Source organism: Hyla sarda, chromosome 4, assembly GCF_029499605.1.
Source record: "Hyla sarda isolate aHylSar1 chromosome 4, aHylSar1.hap1, whole genome shotgun sequence".
Lineage (NCBI taxonomy): Eukaryota > Metazoa > Chordata > Amphibia > Anura > Hylidae > Hyla > Hyla sarda.
In genome coordinates, this window is record NC_079192.1 from 69,269,179 (window position 1) to 69,293,547 (window position 24,369).

A 24,369-nucleotide genomic window follows, 5' to 3' on the forward strand; every position below is an offset into this window, starting at 1 on the left:
ATATATTTTATTAGGCCTTTGGGGGAAGGTATCACCTTTAACCTCGAGTTTATTCCCCCTTGTATCCTAAGTGAGCTACACAATTCTTTTTTAGATATCCAAAAACTGCCAGAAAAAACCAAAGTGGAAACATACTGGTTTTGTAAATAAAAAAAACACCCAAAAAAATCCATAGTTGCTGCATGGTGTTTTTTAAGGTCAAAAATGCGACGGCCAGATGTTAGTTGGAAATCATCAGGGAAATATGAAACGTCAGACCCAATGGCATTTTTAATTTTTTGCCTCACTGGTGTCTTTTCAAAACCGCAGCCTGGTTTAGCTTTGCCATTTTTTTCTGGATATTGTGGCGTTTTTTTTTTTCAACTCCCATGGGATAAAAAAAAAAAACACCAGAAAAAAATGCATTGGAGTTTTTTCGGTAGGCCTCCCCCTCCCCTCCAATACTTCGATAGAAATCCTTCAGGCAAAAAATACTATTTTGAGAAAAACTGCCATAAAAACTGCATCAGGGGAGAGAGAAAAGATGTTACAATTTTTTTATGCCAAATAAAAGTTGTGTCTGATGGCCGTCTTAGGGCCTGTCCACACTAGACATATTATAGTATGCTCCTGAGGAAGTTGTGTATTTTTTCCTGCCTGACACAGTGCTCTCTGTTGCCGCCTCTGTCTGTGTCAGGAACTGTTCACAGCAGGAGAAAATCCCCATAGCGAACTTCTCCTGCTTTGGACAGTTCCTGACATGGACAGAGGTGGCAGCAGAGAGCACTGTGTCAGGCAGGAAAAAATACACAACTTCCTCTGGAGCAAACAGCAGCTGATAAGTACTGGAAGGATTAAGATTTTTTAAAGTGAAGTAATTTACAAATCCGTATAACTTTCTGGCATTTTCTTTGATTTAAAAACACATTTTTTAACGATTTTTACATACCCTGCCTTTCAGCACTCCATGGCCTTGCTCTCTGAGTTTGAATGGTCAACCACTTGGTGGGGAAGATCTAGAAGATCAGAAATATCATAAACTGACTGGTGACAAAGGCAGCATCGTACGACAGTGAGCTTTTCAGAACTGCTATCTTAAAACAGTAGTCCAGATAATAAAAAAAATATATCTTCTATCGGCAGAAAAGGGGACAAGTGTCAGATCACGGGGGGGCTGACCGCTGGAACCCCCTGTGCCCAGGCTCTCCCCATGAATGAATTGCGTTGACCACATCATGAATCGGTGGCCGACACACCCTTCATGCTTCTCTATGGAAGAGCCGGAGATACAGTACTCATGTATCTCTGGGTCTCCCATAGAGAAGCATGGAGGGGCGTGTCTGCCATCACTTTGTGCCGTGATTGCCACACTTCATTCATTGGGAGAGGCAGGGACCCAGCGGTTGGACCCCCGCCATCTGTCACTTATCCTCTAATAAGTTTGCACGGCTGTGTTTTTTTGCATCTGTTTGCAATGAATGTGGCTGAAATTTGAGCTCAATGATTAGGTAGGTTTGTCCCATACTTGTGTTAAGAAATGACGTGGTCACTTACAACCATGGAAATTTGAATTGACATTGATTTACTTATGTAACCTTATTATTTATTATTATTATTTATTATAACCTGTCTTTGAATTTGGGGGAGAGTTTTCAGATAGTGGAGCAGCCAATTTTACATAAAGTTCACTGCTATACAACAAAAGGGTTAGATACATTTCTGGAACAAAATAACATTAATGCTTATGTAGAATTATAAAACTACATCCCTTCCCCTTACACCCTTCCCTTCAATTCCCTGGTTGGACTTGATGGACGTATGTCTTTTTTCAACTATACTAACTATGTAAAAGTAGCTTTGAGCATTATAATCTTTATTGTGACATTGAGGTTGGCAACATGTCTATCTCTGAATAAGCATGTATAATAAGTAGAAATTTGCGTATTGCATACTACACCTGTGTGATACACTGGTTTCCTTTCTACAGTACAAGTGCAGCTGTGTATCTCGGTGTGGTTAGAAGTAGGAGGTAGCATTTAGTTTCCTCCATGCAGCGCTCTACTTCCTGTACCTTATATTCTAGTGAGATGTTTAGCATCCTCTGTTATCATTCTGCTCTCTTTTCTACTTTTCCTTTTTTTTATGGACCAAAGCAAAGAATTGCTTGACAATGGACACCTCTTACTTCCTTCGTAATTTACGTCATTGCTGTTGCTCTTGGGTCATGCTGAACACTATATACACAGCCGTAATTGTCTTTTAGTGGATTGCTCTTCTACTTTCTAGCCATTCACTCAACATTTTTTATTCACATTTTTGCTCCTGAAAATATAAGAACTCATCTTGAGCCATAGAACCAATAGTCGCTTCTCAAATGTTCAGCGCCTTTAGTCATGGCTTTTATCTTGAAGCTCCTTGGGTATGGAGGGGAAAAGAAGCCATTGGTGGAATGTCAGTGGCTACGTCGGGATATTAACCCAGAACAGACCTGGGAAATCCTTACTGAGCTTGGAGATGGGGCATTTGGAAAAGTCTACAAGGTAAGGAATACAAAATAATAAATGCAAGAACAATACATGGGTCTATGATTTCCTGTAATATTCTGTTATCAAGGGCTGGTAAATTAAACAATTCTCAAGGGCCTCTATTATCTACTTCAGCCTTCATGCTCTACCTATAACCTATATGACGTGTCACGGCCTGTTAGAGGAGCACAGTGCTACCGCTGCAGTCTCCTCTTGGGAACGATCATATGATTATACATGGCTTGTGTCCTGCAGGACCAACCCTAGAATTGTGCTTACTCCCTCCCTCAACCTCCTCCCCCAACCGGCCTTCTAGATACTGGAAGTATAGGACCTGTAATGGTGTCACCATCATGTGACCAGTAAAATGTTGGGGACAGAGCTGAGCCGTGGATAGGAGAGATGGTGGCTGAAGGACCTGTGTGATGCTGTGGAGGAGGCAAAGCTGAGCTTAAGTGGAATTACATGTCATCCGAGTAGTAAGGTAATTACATGAGGAGATTTGTTACAGTGTGTCACCCCAGTAGTAATGGGATTAGATGAGGAGGGGGCTTGTTACAGTGTGTTACCCCAGTAGCCAGGTGATTACATGAGGAGGGGGTATGTTACAGCGTGTCACCCCAGTAGTCAGGTGATTACATGAGGAGGGGGTATGTTACAGAGTGTCACCCCGGCAGTATGGAGAATACATGAGAAGGAAGGTTGTTACAATGTGTCACCCCAGTAGTAAGGTGGGAGCATGTCAAAGGGCAGAGCAAATGGGCGGAGTCAAAGTGGCAGCAAAATTAGCTGTTAGGGTGTCAAAAATCCTTGCACCAGTCCTTAATTTGCATAACTCCCATTGACAATAATGGGAGGTACTCAGATGGCATAGCCTCGGGGCTACACTATTTACATAAGTCATCGTTTTTTTGTGCCCAGCCATCTTTGCCACAAACATTCTTCTTTTCCTTACAAACAGCTCATTTGTCCCACAGTGTACACAGTTACATAGTTAGTATGGTTGAAAAAAGACATACGTCCATCAAGTCCAACCAGAGAATAGGTTGTTCTGCTGCCAAGCTTGAACAGCTCACACAGTTTCCCTGTCCACCATCCATTTATTTCAGCCACTGCCTCTGCCTGGATCATTTCTAGGTGCTTAGCAGAAGAAAATTTGGTGTCACTGCATCCATGTACTGCCATTGACCACAAGGCACCCTTGCCTTCCTTTGCAGTGGTGTCATGAACATAAAAGCAGGACTGCTGTAGACAGGAACCCTATTGTCTGACGAATTTGTGTTATCTTTTAAAGGGTACTCCACCCCTAGGCATCTTATCCCTTCCCCAAAGGATAGGGGACAAGATGTCTGATTACGGGGGTCCCACCACGGCACTCCAGACATCCGTGCACGGAGCTATCTTCGCTCCGTGCCGGATGACTGGCGATGCGGGATGGAGGCTCATGACGTCACGGCCATGCCCACTCAATGCAAGTCTATGGAAAGGGGCGTGACGGCAATCACGCCCCCTCCCATAGACTTGCATTGAGGGTGTGTGACGGCCGTGAGGTCATGAGCGGGGCGTGGCCATGATGTCACGAACCTCCAGCGCTGCACCTGACACACTAAACGAACGCCGGGTGCAGCAGGAAGATCGGGACCCCTGCGATCAGACATCTTATCCACTATCCTTTGAATAGGGGATAAGATGTCTAGGGTCGGAGTACCCCTTCAAGGATAATACTTAACCACAAACAGCAAGGGTTTCCCAAGAATGATTTTTTGCCAGGTTGCAACACTTCCTTTGCCGGCCCAGTTTCCAGATTTGTCGCCAATCAACCTACCAGTGTGCAGGATCTATAGGGACATCTGCAACATCTGTGGGCAAGTGTGTCGCAGGATGCCATGTACAACCTGCATGCCCTTATGCCTAATTGTATCTAACCTTGTATCTAGGCGGTCTCTAGTTGGATGCAAGGCTTCCACTGATAGCCAAGCAATGGTTGCTATGGCGGATCCTGACATATTACTTTTAAACTGTTTGCAAGGTATTTTTATAGGGGGCTCTTGTGTTTAAATAATGCTGGAGCTACACATCTTACGTGCCTAAAATAGAAATGACACAAAAGAAAAAAGTTGTACTTAGACTCAAAATTCCAGTAACAAAAAATATTTTATATTTATAAGTTCATTACATTCACAAAAAACCTAGACCAGAAAACACACGCACATAAAGTGTGTAAAAATATAGCTGAATGAAGCCTCTAAAGCTCTGCTTTACAGAACAAAGCCCACAAAAGTATATACATAGTGTATAATTCCACATGTAAAGAAAATAAATCTCCCCGTACACTAGTAAATCAATAGACATGGATGGCAAAAGCAGGCACTAAAAGTGACATAAAAGATATAAAATATGCCCAACTTGACTCACTTGACTGTCAGTTTAAGTAAAAATTAAATGTTTTACTTGTAAACTTGACCCAAGGAGAATTGGTGATTTGTGTAGAAAACACAGATATTTTTTATTTAATGGCTTTTATATAGTGACTACCTGTTTACGCAGTTTGTAGACTGGGCATTTCCTTTTAGAACACACTTGTAAAGTAGAAGGAAAACCACACAGACTTCCGATGCAAGATGAGAGTCAACGATATGTCTGTCCTATCATTCTACCACATAGTATCTGCACAAGAGGAACAAAAAATTTAACCTTATACACACTTGCACAATACTTTGAAAAGGGAAAAGGTTTTCTAGTTTTATTTTAGTAACAGGCCCACACTGGTCAAAGGTATACGCCTGGTATTGTAACCGAGCCCCATTCACTTAACTGGCACTACGCTGCAGTACCAAACACAACCCATGGCCAAGAATGGCACTGCTTTTGAAGAGAGAAAAGTAAACTTAGTCTAATCTAGGGGAACTCCTGCCTTATGAGGATAAGCTACCTAAAAAAGCATGCTATGTGTTAAAGAGGTACTCCAGGGAACTGAACTTACCAGACACTTATCCCCTATCCACAGAATAGGGGATACATTTCTGATCGTGGGGGGTCTGACCACTGAGACTTCCCCACAATCTCCTATACAGGGCCACGGGTTCTTACCCATTCTTGGTGCGCTATAGCCCTCACCTACCTGGACAAAGCAAGTGACGGCCCACTCAGCCAACCACCGACCGCATCGATGTTACGGCTCAGTTATTTAACAAGTTAATAAGGTCACTCTGAAATCCCCAGATAACTGGCTTTTTCGTTAAATTCTTGTATCCAAGATCTTGTTACTTTCACCCCCCCCAAAGATACACTCTCATGACTGGTGACTATAGGCACAACATGGAAACACAGGACTGGTCAAAATACTGTATTCTTGATAAAGGGCTATTCCTATCTTAAAGGGGTTACTCCGGCCCAAAGACATCTTATCCCCTATCCAAAGGATAGGGGATAAGATGTCTGATCGCAGGGGTACCACCGCCCCGCCCCCTCGCATAGACTTTCATTGCGGGGGCGGGGCGTGACATCACACGGGGCGGAGTCGTGATGTCACGATACTCCGGCCCTGTAGTCATGACCCGGCAGGCTGCGTGCAGCTGCCAGAGGTGGGTGCTGCATGCGAGATAGTGGGGATCCCCAGCGGCGGGACCCCCGCGATCAGACATCTTGTCCCCCTATCCTTTGGATAGGGGATAAAATGTCTTAGGGCCGGATTACCCCTTTAAACATTTATGGCAAATCCATGGGATAGGCCATTAATGTCTGATAGATATGGGTCCCATCTCTGTGACCCTCACCTATCTCAAGAGAGGGGCACAGTACTGCAACCCATGCTGTTTCTGTAACTTTGAAGCTAAAGAAATGACATAGCTTGTAGTGCTACGCCATTTCCATAACTCCCATTTACTAGGGCCCACTTAGCTGTTCTTGTAATCCCTGCCATCCTTTACTTCCACAACCAGGTGGGACAAGATCCAGGAAAACTCTTTTTGACATAAATAAGGGTCTCAGTGATGGAAACTTGCATCTATGTGGCATTTTTTTGATCATAAGATTTTACCACACAACATAGGGTTAGTAGAGAAAAGTGATAATTCTACCAAAGAACCCATCCTGATTGAAATGAAATACTCGTTTCCTCCCACATGCCACAAAAATACTCATAGATTAAAAGGCCGTGTATATGTGTGTCTGAGATTAGAAAAATAGCTTATGAGGAGGGCTGACAGGAACTGAAAGATGGCAATGTTTGCATAGTACTAATATTGGTACTATATAACAGGCAAAAATATGCCAACTATTATCTCTAAGATGACAGATTACATATAGACTTGTATCAATGGAGAAAGAAACAGTGGCATTATGGTTTGGGTTTGCCTTTGTAAAAAAAAAATAATAATAACCATAAAAAAAAAGTAATAATAATAATAATAATTTATATATATGTATATATATATATATATATATATATATATATATATATAATTAAGGCTAATTTATCAGCCTGTGTTTGTTGGACGGGTGGAGACTCACCATAAATACGGCCCGCTGCCTCTCACATGCGTCTCCGGTCTCCGGTCGGTGACCCACCCTCCCTCCCCTTTATTCTCACGCTCCACCTTAGGGTATGCCCCCTTATAGGTCTTATAGGTCTGGGCACACCGTCAGCCATCCTAGTTAAGTAGGTATCATAGGTATACCTCAACTATGAGTGACATAATGAGAAAAAAAAATCATAAAATCACATTGTCTGATTTTTAAAGAATTTATTTGCAAATTATGGTGGAAAATAAGTATTTGGCCAATAACAAAAGTTAATCTCAATACTTTGTTATATACCCTTTGTTGGCAATGACAGAGGTCAAACGTTTTCTATAATTTTCACAAGGTTTTCACACACTGTTGCTGGTATTTTGGCCCATTCCTCCATGCAGATCTCCTCTAGTGCAGTGGTGTTTTGGGACTTTCAACTCCCTCCTTTTTTCTATGGGGTTGAGATCTGGAGACTGGCTAGGCCACTCCAGGACCTTGAAGTCACTCCTTCATTGCCCAGGTGGTGTGTTTGGGATCATTGTCATGCTGAAAGAGCCAGCCATGTTTCATCTTCAATTCCCTTGCTGATGGAAGGAGGTTTTCACTCAAAATCTCAGGATACATGGCCCCATTCATTCTTTCCTTTACACGGATCAATCGTCCTGGTCCCTTAGCAGAAAAACAGCCCCAGAGCATGATATTTCCACCCATGTGCTTCACATTAGGTATGAGATTCTTTGGATGCAACTCAGCATTCTTTCTCCTCCAAACACGACGAGTTGAGTTTTTACCCAAAAATTCTACTTTGGTTTCATCTGGCCATATGACATTCTCCCAATCATCCAAATGCCCTCTAGTAAACTTCAGACGGGCTCGGACATGTACTGGCTTAAGCAGGGGGACACGTCTGGCACTGCATGATTTGAGTTCCTGGCGGCATAGTGTGTTACTGATGGTAGCATTTGTTACTTTGGTCCCAGCTCTCTACAGGTCATTCACTAGGTCCCCCCTTGTGGTTCTGGAATTTTTGCTCACCATTCTTGTGATCATTTTGACACCACGGGAGAGATGTTGCATGGAGCCCCAGATCGAGGGAGATTATCAGTGGTCTTGTATGTCTTCCATTTTCTAATAATTGCTCCAACAGTAGATTTCTTCTCACCAAGTTGCTTGCCTTTTGCAGATTCACTCCTCCCAGCCCGGTGCAGATCTACAATTTTGTTTCTGGTGTCCTTTGACAGCTCTTTGGTCTTGGTAATAGTGGAGTTTGGAGTGTGATTGTTTGAGGTTGTGGACAGGTGTCTTTTATACTGATAAAAAGTTCAAACAGGTGCCAATAATACAGGTAACAAGTGGAGAACAGAGGAGACTCTTCAAGAAGAAGTTACAGGTCTGTGAGATCCAGAAATCTTGCTTGTTTGTAGGTGACCAAATGCTTATTTTCTCATGTCTCTCATAGTTGAGTTATACCTATGATGAACATTATAGGCCTCTCTCATCTTTTTAAGTGGGAGAACTTGTACAATTGGTGGCTGACTAAATACTTTTTTGCCCCAATATATATATATATATATATATATATATATATATATATATATATATATTATACATTGACTGTATATTTTTGTCCCAGCAGCTACTGTGTGTGTCTATCTATGAGGAACCCAAATAAAGAAAGTTTGGGTGGACAAGCAGGGCTCTGTGCAGTAAGGACAAGCAGGGCTCTGTAAACTGAGGACAAGCAGGGCTCTGTACACTGAGGACAAGCAGGGCACTGTACACTGAGGACAAGCAGGGCTCTGTAAGCTGAGGACAAGCAGGGCTCTGTACACTGAGGACAAGCAGGGCACTGTACACTGAGGACAAGCAGGGCTCTGTACAGTTAGGTTCTGTGACACGCCCCCGGATCACACATCAGGATGATTGACAAGCCAGGAGCCTGCACAGAGCCCTGCTTGTACTGCCCTCACTTCCTGTATTTGAACTCCTCATAAAGACACGCAGGCAATTGCTGCAGGGACAGCATTTTTCACCCAAAAATATACCAATTTTTTAATCAATGTATATTGCAAATATACATATAATAGTATTATCTACATTTTATCTAAAAAAACATTTTAACAATGGGTACACTTTAAGTTCAACTCAGTTTTGTGACAAAATAGTAAGAAAATGTAGGGAACTATTTTATTTGAGCCTGTTTTATTTGAGCTCCACACCTCCATATGTTTCTCTACCGGTAAAATGACATGCAGTAAAGCACTTCACTCTTTTTATTATTTTTTTATTATTTTTTATTTTTTTTGGGGGGGGGGGGGACAATACAGTACATAGAGAAAAAAATCTTTATATGAAAATAACATAGGTTACATAGGGCACCCATTAAAGGTATATTTTGCAATACAAGGAAGATTCTAGCTTTAATGCTGCCTGAGTGAAAAAAGGTTTGCATGCAGTTTCTGCTGCATATGGTGAAAAGAGAAGCAGCCCCCTCACCCATTGATGGCAATGCACCAATGGAGAAAATTTCCAATTAGTCTCCTTCTCCACAGTCATGCCGCTCCACACTCAAGGTTTGAGGACCAATAGGATGGTCATGTGACTCATCTGCCAGATCCTTCAGCTTTATTCAGCACACATCAATACCCAGGGACCATTGTACATTGCCGTTTTGTGGTGCTTTTTGCAATGATCTTTGGCTAAATACGCTACAAGACTGCAATGTACAATAATTCCTAAGGCATAAGTGTGTGCAGGGCCGAGGGGTTGGAGACTAAATTGCCTCCTCCGGCATTCTTAGTGGAGCACCGCCTGAGAGGAGAGCTTTAACTTGCCTCATGGATGGAGTTGTCCTGGTGCCATATTACGATTGTACAGAGCCACAATATGGATATATCCCTTATTACTAAAGCTTACCTTGTTGTACAAATCTGTTAGAAAAAAGGTGATTGACCAAAGATGTTTTAGAACTAGGGGATGCAGAGGTAGTGGTCACCTAAGACAAATGTACATTATGATAAAAACAAGCAATCTCCAGGTAGCAGAGCGGGATCAATGGAAGCACTGAGACCAGATAAGAAGTTAAAAGGATTTATTTCCCATAATGCAACGCGTTTCACGGTCACCCGCTTCCTGAGGAAGCGGGTGACCGTGAAACGCGTTGCATTATGGGAAATAAATCCTTTTAACTTCTTATCTGGTCTCAGCGCTTCCATTGATCCCGCTCTGCTACCTGGAGATTGCTTGTTTTTATCGTGATTCTATTTCAGCGGGACGAAGCTGCAGAGACCCTTTGATGATACTCCCTGTTCCATTGTTGTACTTGGTTGGAGTACAACTTCATGTGGTAAGCGCAATTCACACTTAGCGTTATCAACTCACCTTTGGTGTTACACTACGGAGCGCATCCGTTTGTGCTTTTTTATTTCAAATGTACATTATGTACTAGGGCTCGGAATTCTAAACTTTAGCTTTACATATTTAATTCTGATGACCAAATTCTGTTTTGTTCCAGGCATGTCATAAGGAGAGACAGGAGCTGGCTGCAGTTAAGATTCTTGAAATTTCCTGTGAAGAAGCCTTGGAGGATCATGTTTCTGAGATCAATATCCTTGGGCAATGCCAACATACCAATATCCTTAAACTCCTAGAGGCAGTTTTTTGGGATCCAAAGCTCTGGGTAAGCAGGACATGATAATTAATATGCAGTACATTTCCTTTAAAATGCATTATTCAGTACATCATCAAAGGGTAAAACCTAAAGTGGGTGAATAGAATTGAACTCACAAAATGTTGGTTAACATTGGATAGAAAGGATGCTATATGACTGGCAGCTGTCTCTTTTTGGCAGATCGTAATGGAGTTCTGTGCTGGAGGAGCACTTGACGGAGTTATGCTGGGTCAGTTAAAAAAACACACCCTTTATTCATGTAACCCTCAATACACTTATTAATGAAAGTCTCTCATTATATTTAATTTCTATCCAATACCCTTCTCTATGTAGAACTGGGGCATGGTCTGTCTGAGGCCCAGATCCGGGTGGTCTGTTACCAAACTCTCCTTGGTCTCCAGCATTTACACTCACATAAAATCATCCATAGAGACTTGAAGGCTGGGAACATCCTGCTCACCCAACATGGAGACATCCGTCTGGGTAAGAATTGTTCTATGTCTTTAGCAGTGGTGGATCCAGAGTCTAATCTCGGAAGGGCTATATACACACCGGGGAATGTCAGCATGGAAAATAGTATATATTATTACACATAATATAGTGGCAGGGGGGGTAATTGCCCCATTGCCTTACCCCCTGGATCCACCACTAAGGTTACATTGTAAAAGTATCTATATTGATGAGTTGACTGTGTAATACTGTAAGTACATGAAAAAATAAAATATTATTCTATCACTTTAACATAAAACACCAAAAATCGGCCACTTGTATACTGCCATATCATGGATTTATGCTGTAAAGTTCTGTACAACGTCATCTGACGGGCCATAAAAAGTACCTGCAAAAACAAGAACCTGGAAAACATTCTGATACCCACTAAGAAAATGTGAAGTTGTTCAGGCTAGCTCGGGGCAAGTACCGTATTTTTCCCCGTATAAGACGCACTTTTTCTTCCCCAAAACTGGGGGGGGGGGGAAAGTTGGTGCGTCTTATACGGCGAATACACACACCTATTGGGTCGGTCCCTGCGGCCATCAACGGCCAGGACCCGCGGCTGATACAGGACATCATCGATCGCGGTGAAGCCCTGTATTAACCCTTCAGATGCGGCGATCAAAGCTGACCACCGCGTCTGAAGCGAAAGTGACACTAACGAGGCTGCTCAATCGGGCTGTTCGGGACCGCCGCGGTGAAATCGCGGCGTCCCGAACAGCTTACAGGACACCGGGAGGGGCCTTACCTGCCTCCTCGGTGTCTGCTCCGTGCCGGGATCCCCTGCATAGCGGCACTCTCCTTCGACGTCATCACGTCGTCGCGCATGCCGTCCCGTCATCCAATAGGAGCGGCGTGCATAGCAACGTGATGACGGCGACGGAGAGCGTGGATCCCGGGGAAGAAGACGTCCGAAGTGTCGGCGACTTTATTAATTAAAACCCAGGAAACATGGATGCAGCATCATGTATGACTAAGGCTCATTCCTTGAGCCGAAACGCGTCACCTGTGCTTGCTGCATCCATGTTTCCTGGGTTTTAATTAATAAAGTCGATACGTTGGACCTATCCTGCGCTGGACATTCTATCTTCTTCATGTACCTGTTTGGTGCTGCCCACGCCAGTCCGTGCGCACGGTGCTTGAGGAAGAGAGCTGGACCTACATCCATACACCTGTTAAAAGCAGAGGTATAAAACCGTCACCCCATCTAAACAATCTACAGCTTTACAAAAAATATTGATGGGACAGTTCCTAAAATGGACAGCAGAGGTCAGCAGAGAGCACTGTGGTCAGGACGTCACAGGAAATGCATTTCTTTTTGGATTTCTCTTTAGTATATAGCCCCTAAAAAGTACTGGAAGGATTAAGATTTTTTTAATAGAAGTGATTTACAAATCTGTTTAACTTTCTGGCACCAGTTGATTTAAAAAAAAAAAAAAAAAAAAAACTTTCCACTGGAGTACCCCTTTAAAAATCTGTTTAACTTTCTGGCACCAGTTGATTTAAAAAAAATGTTTTCCACCGGAGTACCCCTTTAAGTAGGTAAATCCCAATGCTCACACATATATAACATGTAAGTACCTTTAGATCAGGGGTCTCAAACTGGTGGCCCTCCAGATGTTGCAAAACTTCAACTCCCAGCATGCCCAGACAGCCAACGGCTGTCTGGGCATGCTGGGAGTTGAAGTTTTGCAACATCTGGAGGGCCACCAGTTTGAGACCCCTGCTTTAGATAGATGATGTGTAAACATCGCTCTTAATGATGCCACTGCAGTGTTGACGCATAGATGCCTTTACAAGGGGTTAAAAAGGTTGGTCTACTCTTATTCCTTATCCTTACATCACTTCTAATCAATTTATTGCTCAAGGACCGATTCCTCTTACAACCATAAATAGGACCTTCTCTAAAAAAAAGTTCTTAAAATTTAGGATCGCTCCTCAATAGATCCTAATATTTGAGAACTGATTTTTTTTTTATTGTACTGTACAGGAATGTTGATCATATGTCAAAGCATACATCCAATTCTTATTCTTTCTACCTTCCCTCCACCTTTTATTCTTCAATTCATCCCTCTCTATCTGTCCCACTTCACTAAGGACCTTTTCCACTTCTACTTCCTAGTACCCTTTCTCAACAAATTTTGGTTAAAGGGGTACTCCGGTGAAAACCTTTTTTCTTTTAAATCAACTGGTGACAGAAAGTTAAACATATTTGTAAATTACTTCTATTAAAAAATCTTAATCCTTCCTGTACTTATTAGCTGCTGAATACTAGAGAGGAAATTCTTTTCTTTTTGGAATGCTCTCTGATGACATCACGACCACAGTTCTCTCTGCTGATGTTATTATAATAATAATAACAACACTATATTTATTGTTGTCCTTAGTGGGATTTGAACCCAAATCCCCAGCACTGCAAGGCAGCAGTGCTAACCACTGAGCCACTATGCTGCCCTTAGCATACATCTGCTATGCACGGTTGCTAAAATGGACAGAGATGTCAGCAGAGAGCACTGTGTTCGGGATGTCATCAGTGTTCCAAAAAGAAAGGAATTTCCTCTGTAGCATTCAGCAGCTAATAAGTACTGGAAGGATTAAGATTTTTTAATAGAAGTAATTTACAAATATGTTTAACTTTCTGCCACCAGTTGATTTAAAAGAAAAAAGGTTTTCACCGGAGTACCCCTTTAAGAGTTGTTTAGCCTTCCTCATATTCTGTTTCAGTATTAGCAGATCTTTTTGCTTTGAGGAATTAGCTTCTGGGTAAACTATTAAACCCATGTGGAGCATGTTGGCTCCTGTGATGCTGTAAATTATTGTGATCTGTTGGCTTAGAATATAATGGAGTAAAAAAAAAAAAAAAAAAGCTTTTCTCCCCTCTCCCCTAAATTCCATGTCTAGAAAAAACATAATATTTTTTGACTGTTGTTAATAATGTTCATCTCCTGTTCATTACATAGTCCACATACCTCAACCATGTAGATGATGAGTGCATGGCACTGTTATTAACCACATACGTATTTCAAAAGTTGGGTAGATCATAGTAAAGTTCACATCAATTCCATAGATAGAGTAGAGTGCCAGTAAACCCGTAGACTTTTTTTCTTTCTGCAATGGCACTTTATATGTCGGATATAGTTAGCAACTCTCAAGTACTTTTTTTGCCTACTGTTTCACCAGCACCCACCATACCCTATTTTTCCATATATACTTGCGTTAGTGGGAACAGATTTTTGTATATGATTATTCATAAAGCTCATAACCTTTCTTGAAGCCCAGTATAGGAGGTTTGGTATTTTAGTGTAATACCTCAATAATAGAAATGCAGTACAAACAATTACACCTATGCATATTTAACTCACAAAATTGTCACTTAAAGGTAACCTGTCAGCCTGTTCAGCCACTCTAAATCCAATACACTGGGTTATAGTGTGGGTGAACAGGAGTCCAACGAGGGGTCACTTACTTAACCCCTTAAGGACCGGGGGGTTTTTCCGTTTTTGCATTTTCGTTTTTTGCTCCTTGCCTTTAAAAAATCATAACTCTTTCAAATTTACACCTAAAAATCCATATGATGGCTTATTTGCGCCACCAATTCTACTTTGTAATGACGTCATTCATTTTGCCCAAAAATCTATGGTGAAGCGGGAAAAAAAATCATTGTGCGACAAAATTGAAAAAAAAACGCTGTTTTGTAACTTTTGGGGGCTTCCGTTTCTACGTAGTACATTTTTCGGTAAAAATGACACCTGATATGTATTCTGTAGGTCCATACGATTAAAATGATACCCTACTTATATAGGTTTGATTTTGTCGGACTTCTGGAAAAAATCATAACTACATGCAGGAAAATTAATACGTTTAAAATTGTCATCTTCTGACCCCTATAACTTTTTTATTTTTCCGTGTATGGGGCTATGAGGGCTAATTTTTTGCGCCGTGATCTGAAGTTTTTAACGGTACCATTTTTGCATTGATAGGACTTATTGATCATTTTTAAATGATATAAAAAGTGACCAAAAATGCACTATTTTGGACTTTGGAATTTTTTTGCGCGCACGCCATTGACCGAGCGGTTTAATTAATGATATATATTTTTATAATTCGGACATTTCCGCACGCGGTGATACCACATATGTTTATTTTTATTTTTATTTACACTGTGTTTTTTTTTTTTATTGGAAAAGGGGGGTGATTCAAACTTTTAATAGGGGAGGAGTTAAATGATCTTTATTCACTTTTTTTTTTCACTTTTTTTTTGCAGTGTTATAGGTCCCATAGGGACCTATAACACTGCACACACTGATCTTCTATGTTGATCACTGGTTTCTCATAAGAAACCAGTGATCAACGATTCTGCCGCATGACTGCTCATGCCTGAATCTCAGGCACTGAGCAGTCATTCGGCGATCGGACAGCGAGGAGGCAGGAAGGGGCCCTCCCGCTGTCCTGTCAGCTGTTCGGGATGCCGCGATTAGCCGCGGCTATCCCGAACAGCTCGACTGAGTTAGTCGGGAACTTTCCCTTTCACTTTTAGCCGCGGCTAAAGGGTTAATAGCGCGCGGCGCCTCGATCGGCGCTGTGCGCTATTAGAGGTGGGTCCCGGCTTCACTATGACGCTGGGCCCGCCGTGATATGACGCGGGGTTACTGTGTAACCCCGCGTTATATCAGAAGAGCAGGACCAAGGACGTACCGGTACGTCCTTGGTCCTTAAGGGGTTAAATGTGTCCAGTAGGTCCTGAGATATGTCCCCCATAAGATCCTCTGCTAAATTCGGTGAATTGCGCACATTTACATATTCATTGTCTGTGACTCCACATGGTAGGGAAGTGGAGTCACGAAGCCCAGCCCCTTGCACACGATTCACTGAATTCAGCAGAGGATCTTCTGGGGGACATATCTCAGACCTACTGGACATTTAAAGGGTACCCGGTGAAAAAAAAAAATATTTGAAATCAACTGGTAGCAGAAAGTTAAACATATTTGTAAATTACTTCTATTAAAAAATCTTAATCCTTCCAGTACTTATTAGCTACTGAATGCTACAGAGGAAATTCCTTTCTTTTTGGAACACTGATGACATCACGAACACAGTGCTCTCCACTGACATCTCTGTCCATTTTAGCAACCGTGCACAGCAGATGTATGCTAAGGGCAGCATGGTGGCTAAGTGGTTAGCACTGCTACCTTGCAGTGCTGGGGATTTGGGTTCAAATCCCACTAAGGACAACAATAAATATAGTGTTGTTGTTATTATTATTATTATTATTATTATTATAATAACATCAGCAGAGAGAACTGTGGTCGTGATGTCATCAGAGAGCATTCCAAAAAGAAAAGAATTTCCTCTCTAGTATTCAGCAGCTAATAAGTACAGGAAGGATTAAGATTTTTTAATAGAAGTAATTTACAAATATGTTTAACTTTCTGCCACCAGTTGATTTAAAAGAAAAAAGGTTTTCACCGGAGTACCCCTTTAAGTAAGTGACCCCTCGTTGGACTCACTATAACCCAGTGTATTGGATTTAGTGTGGATGAACCGGCTGACAGTTTTCCTTTAAAGAGATTACTCCCTTAGCTATCCAACAACTGTAATCTTTAGCAGCTGGCAGACAGTAGTAAAAAACTGCAGTGTGTTCCCTCTAAAATGTTCTAGGAGTCAATACAATATCTTACTGAAGCACCCCAGGGGGTAGAGGAGATACTATAATATGCCATAAAGGGTCTGTGTACAAACATACAAATGGTCTTTGATTTATTTCTCCATCTCTTGACAGTTTGAGAAATTTGTGATGAGTGGCAAAAAAAAGGGGTTTAGTGGTCAAGGTTATCACCTCCTATAACTAAATAGATTATAATTTAGGCCACATTTTGGTGTAAATTATAGCAAAATCTAAGCCATTTTATAGCAATCATAGGTTTCAGCTTGAGGTGCACAGATAGGAAAAAAGAGGCATATGCCTCTTAATATATTTGGCACACCTTACTTTAGTGCAGTGTTTTCCAAACAGTGTGCCTCCAGCTGTGCAAAACTACAACTCCCAGCATGCTGAGAGTTGTAGCTTTGCAACAGCTGAGGGCACACTGTTTGGAAACACTGCACTAGCATAGTTTGGCCAAAGACAAGCATATAATATGCCAGTGTCTCTAAATCCTTCCCTAAGTGTAGTGAGGCAGGGCTTTTAAATGGGCACTGTCATTAAAAAATGTTTTGCTATTGCACACCTTATGGTAAATAAAAAATCTTTCTAATGTACTTTGCTTTAAAAAAAATGAAGTTTTCTATGTTTTATTTGTGTTTAAAAAAGCTGCCACTAGGTGTCACCCTACTTGTCCAGAGCACATTTTCCTCCATCTCTTGCACAGACTTTGGACTCTTACTGGCCTGGCAGAAGTGCAAAATCAGGAAATGCTGTCAGGGGCCTGGGGGGGGGGGTGCAGTATTATCCAATCATAGCTCATCTCACACTGAACTGCCCTGGGCTGTGTGTGGCAGAGTGAGGGAGGAAGTTCTCCCCTGTATGGCTTCAGACAATGTCACACCTGCTGGGGAACACCCCTTCCCGGTCTGTAAATATATCTAAGCAGAAAATACAGAGAAATATCAAGGTAGAAAACTAAAAAATAATAAAAATAAAGGCAGTGGGTGGTTTATCATGATGGGGACAGTGAACTGGGAGGATTATAAAATGTAACAAGATCATGAGAGGTACTCTTTAAACCTCTTGCTTGGAGACTTAAAGCATACCTGTCATTTTAGGTGATATTTCTAGATAAGCTGCCTTGTGTACGAGAAGCAGGGCTATTTCTGGCCCATATATAACTTGTATATTGTATTTTTTCAGGAGATTGCTCTGAAGGACTCATCTATAATTTGCAGATCTCCCAGAGCTGAGGGGCTGAGTTCCCTTCTCCCCCTCCATAGACTTGCTTTGTTTGTCTTAAGACACAAGACAAAGCTGAGTTGATTTTCTGAGAAAAAGATCTGAGCAACGGGGAGCGGGGGGATAGGGAGTTTGATAACAGAAAAAAAAAGTATTTTGTCTAATAAGATATAGTACAAAGTTTCTTATATTCCATTTTACTTTTGATCTATGCAAAATTTGTTGAAGTGACAGAGCCTATTTTAATATTAACTATATGTGTATTAAACGAACTTATGTCCTATTTCTGTCAGCGGATTTTGGTGTCTCTGCAGTGAACAGTCAAACCCTACAGCGTCGAAGCTCTTTTATAGGAACTCCTTATTGGTGAGAAAGCCATGTTTTTATTTGCTAATTTTAACCCATAGTTATGTGATGGCCCAGTACAGGATGGTGTGTCCCCGTACTTCTCCTGCCCTGTCAGGCAGAGTCTCTCCATGTCCCCAGGGCCTCCCCTATGTACATAAGTTGTATAATAAAATGTACTGTTTCTTTAATAGCTGTTACCATGTGATTGTTACCCAGGAGGCACTAGTGACCAGGTGACCTCCCAAGTGACCTATGGGATCCTTACACAGCCCCCCTATAAAACCAGGGGAGGGGCTGCAATCTCTCTCTTAGCTCATTGCTATTCCTGCTGTGGTCCAGTGCAGTCGTCTCAGTGTGTGTGTCCAGAGCATTGAAGGCCTCAAGCCTAAAGTCTGCAGCCACAAGTCAGCTCAAGTAATGTCAAAGTCATCTTCATGTCAATTGTCAAGTCAGTCAAGTCACCTAGTCAAGTCTTCTATATAGTCACCGTGGCCTGCACTAAAGTGCTTCTACATACTGCAAGTCCCAGCAAGCCTGCGAGGTCCCCCTGTGTCACTGGTCACCTCCTTGGGATTCAGGCTGTACTGCATAGACTGTGTCATCTGTCTAACCTCAGTAAAGCTACCGTTGTCCGTAACTTGGCGTCGGTGTCTTCCTTGCCCCCGTGCCTAGCCCAGGACCAGCAGTATTACCTTCAGGTGGTTAAGGCTAAACCACGCCCTGGCGTCACGACAAGAAGGGGTTAATGACATCTGCCCCCAGGGTTACAACATTTGCCCTACATTGCATCATCGCTGACACCACAGTTATTATTGCACTAGAAATAACAGATACACTGTGCTGGCTCAAATTGTGTATGCACGTTAAGTAAAACTCATGCTAGTCAGATGAAAATGCAAATGGTCATATCTATGTACAATGCTAAAAAAATAAAGGGAACACTAAAATAATGAATGAACTAATCATATGAAATACTTTCGTCTTTACATAGTTAAATGTGCTGACAACAAAATCACACAATAATTATCAATGAAAATCAAATTTATCAACCCATGGAGGTCTGGATATGGAGTCACACTCAAAATTAAAGTGGAAAACCACACTACAGGCTGATCCAACTTTATGTAATGTCCAAAACATCAGCCAGGAAGCATAGGAACTGAGAAGTGGTCTGTGGTCACCACCTGCAGAACCACTCCTTCATTGGGGGTGTCTTGCTAATTGCCTATCATTTCCACCTGTTGTCTGTTCCATTTGCACAACAGCATGTGAAATTGATTATCAATCAGTGTTGTTTCCTGAGTGGACAGTGTGATTTCACAGAAGTGTGATTGACTTGGAGTTACATTGTGTTGTTTAAGTGTTCCCTTTATTTTTCTGAGCAGTGTACTTGACATAGAATTTAAAGTTCTTTTACTCCAAATAACAAAATACTTTCTTCACAAATGCTTGTAGGATGGCCCCTGAAGTTGTAATGTGTGAGACATGCAAAGATGCCCCATATGACTACACGGCCGATGTCTGGTCTCTAGGCATTACACTCATTGAATTGGCAGAAACTCAACCTCCAAACCATGAAATGAATCCCACTCGCGTCTTGCTCAAGATCCTCAAGTCTCAACCTCCAAATCTGAAGAATCGGTACTTGTGGTGAGTCATGTTTTCTACATATCTGTTGATTGAGCAACTTGATATGATGTCACCTATACTGAAAATATTTTCCTAGGCCCCTTTCACACTACCGTTATGCTCCTGCAAAAAAAAAAAACGTCATGAACTCCCGTCAGAAAGTCCATAAAACGGCCATCAAAAGATCCCAATTATGTCAATGGGATTTTCTGACCATCCTTTAGCATCAGTTATGTTCCCTTATGACTAACGTCTGTTATTTTTGATGGGACAAATAATGGTGCAGGCACTCATTTTTTCCCCGTCAAAAATAATGGTGGAATAACAGACGTTAAAATTTTAACATTGAAGTCTATGGGTGACGGATGTTTACAAATTACATCCGCTATTGTCCGTTATATTTATATTCTGTTATGATCCGTTATTCCGTATTCAGTTATTTCATCCATTTTTTCATGATCGTTATTGCTAAATAAAGGGTGTCAGAATGCAGGAACATAATGGAAGTGTGAAAGGGGCCTTAGATGCATACTTCTAATCTTAAAAATCTGCTTTTGTTATATCTAAATTAGGTCTCAAGACTTTAAAGATTTTCTTAACAAATGTTTACAAAGGAATCCCCAAGAACGATCCTCAGTCAATGCACTTCTTGAGGTTAGTTACAATAAAAAAGGCAACAAAATGACATAAAACTAACAACAAATTATGGCACCTTTGTCTCCTGCATTTGTCTTTTTATCTAGCACTCCTTTGTGTCCAAGGATATTGACAATACTCCATTAAGAGAACTAGTGGCTGAAGTTTTGGCAGAAATTACAGAAGAAGAAGACATGAGTCTGATTGTAAGAAAGCATTTTTCTTCAATTTACTTTTATCCTTAAAAGTTAAAATAATAGGAATGCAGCTATGAGATATCAACTCTAGAGATGAGCGAACTCACAGTAAATTCGATTCGTCATGAACTTCTCAGCTCGGCAGTTTATGACTTATCCTGCATAAATTAGTTCAGCTTTCAGGAGTTCCGGTGGTCTGGAAAAGATGGATACAGTCCTAGGAAAGAGTCTCCAGCCCACCGGAGCACCTGAAAGCTGAACTAATTTATGCAGGATAAGTCATCAATTACTGCGCCGAGAAGTTTGTGACAAATCAAATTTACTGTAATTTCGCTCATCTCTATTCATATCACATTGTATAGTACTGTAAACAAATCATAGCAGAATGGCCTTAGGTAAAAGCCCTATGCTGATACTTGCCTTAGGTGACCCATTTATTAGATCATATGAAACGGAATGAAAAAAATTAAGAAACAAAATGTACTTTATTTTCAGAATGATGTCCCGGGCAATGCCCAAAGTCTAGACGTTATTCTAAGGGATGCTCAGTCTCCTGGACATAACTGTTCTGTTAAAACAGCAGAAGGCTTGCAGGACACCCAGGCAAGAAATTCCATTAAAAACACAGACCATAAACCAGCAATGAGAGTACAAAAAAGAACAAGCTTCTTGAAAGAGATGCGTAGACGTTCTACTCCTTCATTGTCAAGGGAAGCCAGAGCATCTGTTAAATGGAAGGTTGAAAATGCACATCCTGAAACTAAGAAAAGAGAACATGTAGAAAAGCAGCACATGACTCCAATGGATGTTCCGGTTAATATACCAATCTCTGAGGTAGGATTATGTCAATCTTCTGGAGTATCTGGAGAAAATGAGGACATCTCTAAGGTCATTGATTTAGTTGATAGGCAAGAAATAGATACAGCAGACACTCTTTGTCTGGCTAAAGAAGATTCCAAAGAGAAAGCTAATATTGGTCTTCAAAAGATTCTAACATTGGTCCAAGAAAATCAATGTGATGTCGTTAAATCTGTAAATCAGTCACGCAACATCTCCAAAGACTCAGACTTGTTTAGTTCTTTAACACCTGCTCCTCAGAGGTGGAGAAGTGATGAAAATCTTAGTTCTTTAACCAGGAAACTAGCTAAGACATGGTCAGTGCCATGCACTAGTAAAAGAAATTCCATTGTTGCTTGGAGAACATTGGAAACTGAATTATCCAGTGGAGAAAACGATTCACTGAAAAACTTTAATGAAACTTCACATCTTTCTAACAAGGATAATAAACAACCTATGCAGTTTATGGCAAAGTCAGATTCTAATAATAATGAAGGGAATAAGACAAAAAAACTAATAATTTTTCATCACATGAATGATGGACGTCAGCCCATTTTTAGATGTTCCTGGTCGGAACCTAAAAAGGAGAAGCGTATTGGAATAGAAAAACATCCGCATTCATTTTCATATGGAAAAAAGGCCTCAGTGAAATGGATTGCTAGAAAGGAGCAGGATGCAGTCAAGGACAAAGTATTTACAGGGAAGAAGACATCATCTTTAGAATTAATTGTCAATTTTGCTTCTGAGGCTACGGCAGAACTTAGTAGACAAGAGGCTTGTCCTCTTGACAAGGAGAGTATACACACTAATCTAGTAGGAAAGGAAAATCTACCAAACTTACAAGAAACTAACTACAAGAGCGATGAAGAACACCGCACATCAAAAGGCTATAAGCATGTACACAGACCTAGCTCACCAGTTAGTGGTACTGAAAGTAATAATCATTCTGCTAAACAATTACTATTAAGACGATGGACAATAACAAGTTCAGGAAAAGAAATTGACAAAAAATTGTTGAAAAATGTAGAAGGGAAAGAACATTTGGGAACATGGTTACCAGATGAAGACAATAATATGATAGTTGATGAATGTACTGATGCTGACTGTTCCTGTGACAGAAGTATGCCCTTAGGTGGGAGTGAGAAAGAAAAGGATGCTACTCAGGAACATCGAGTCCAAAAAAATGTAAACTTTGCCCGATGCTCATGGAGTGTTAATCCTGCGGACGTCAATGGTGAATCCGGTACACAGAAGGAAAAAGCTCAAGGCAAGCTAAGCATAACGGAGGACTTTACTTCAACTGATGAGGTAAGCAGCTTGTTTGTAAAAGGCTGTTCTGAAATAGTCATATAACCATCAGGAAGAGGACAACAGAAATCAAAAAGACAGGTGGATTACACTTTGTGTGATACCATCTTTCAAGCAATGCGGTTCCACTCAAGTGATAGGTTGGCTTGCAGTGAGTGGACCCTGACCTTATTAGCAAAGTCAAGCGCATATCTTCCCTGCTAGGGGTAAATTAAAATTGTTGAATTAAAGGGGTACTCCGCTGCCCAGCATTGGGAACATTTTGTTGCGAAAGCTTGGAGTGGGCGGCTGGGGGTGGGTCGTGAGGTCACGGCCTTGCCCTTGTGATATCACACCACGTCCCCCTCAATGCAAGTCTATGGGAGGGGGCGTGGCAGCTGCCACGCCCCCTCTCATAGACTTGCATTGAGGGAGCGTGGTGAGACATCACAAGGGGCGTGGCCATGACTGTCACGACCTCAGCCGCCTCCACACAGCGTTCTAAACGAATGCTGAGTGCTGCACAGAGATCGCAGAGGTCCCAGTGGCGGGACCCCCGCGGTCAGAAATCTTATCCCCTATCCTTTGGATAGAGGATAAGATGTCTAGGGGTGGAGTAGCCCTTTAAGGCTGCTATGCCTGGATCTTATAAACAGAGTCTCAGCCAGTTTCAGGAACAGCAATATCAAGGATAAAAGGGGGACTTTTCCCAGGCACTGCCAACACTCACTGCAGAGGAAGTTCTTTTCTTTTTTAATTTCTTTTCTGTCTGATTACAGTGCTCTCTGCTGACACCTCTGTCCATGTCAGGAACTGTCCAGAGCAGGATAGATTTGCTCCTGCTCTGTACAGTTCCTGACATGGATAGAGATGTCAGCAGAGAGCACTGTGGCCAGACAGAAAAGAAATTAAAAAAGAAAAGAACTTCTTGTGGAGCATACATCAGTTGATTTGAAAAAATTGTAACCCTTTAAGGTGTCCACATTTTGCAAGATATACTTAGGGGGATATTTATCAAAGTTGTCTATGTCCCGCATCAATATAGACCAAACTACAGAGGATTAGTCTGGTCTATTGTGCACCTAATTTATCAAATGGCGCACGGCTCTTGATAAATTCTGTGCACAGACTGCATGATCAATTCTTTAGTCTATATTTAAACTTGCTCCAACATGGTCTGACATTTCGGCGCACTTTCAGCCTATTCGACTTGTCGCTAAAAAGTCGCTTTTGATAAATTCAGCACCAATGCATTTTTCAATGCATTTCAGTCTAAAATAGACTAGAATGCATCATGTTCTAAAAATCCTCTAGAGCAAAAGTCGCAGAAAAGTCGCACATATTTAGACTGCGACTTTCTGTGCGACAAAT

General features: G+C 41.5%; 1 protein-coding gene across 1 annotated transcript in view; it reads left to right on the forward strand.

Moving 5' to 3' along the window:
* The first annotated feature begins 2,155 nt into the window (after positions 1–2,155).
* LOC130368085 (STE20-like serine/threonine-protein kinase) overlaps positions 2,156–24,369 on the forward strand; it is a 63,207-nt gene continuing 40,993 nt past the window's right edge. The window contains exons 1-9 of the mRNA XM_056571356.1: positions 2,156–2,519; positions 10,531–10,695; positions 10,867–10,915; positions 11,020–11,169; positions 18,358–18,430; positions 19,868–20,062; positions 20,614–20,695; positions 20,785–20,883; positions 21,370–23,019. Of these exons, the coding sequence (XP_056427331.1) occupies positions 2,373–2,519; positions 10,531–10,695; positions 10,867–10,915; positions 11,020–11,169; positions 18,358–18,430; positions 19,868–20,062; positions 20,614–20,695; positions 20,785–20,883; positions 21,370–23,019 (2,610 nt within the window). The 5' untranslated portion in view covers positions 2,156–2,372. The remainder of the gene's footprint in view (positions 2,520–10,530; positions 10,696–10,866; positions 10,916–11,019; positions 11,170–18,357; positions 18,431–19,867; positions 20,063–20,613; positions 20,696–20,784; positions 20,884–21,369; positions 23,020–24,369) is intronic.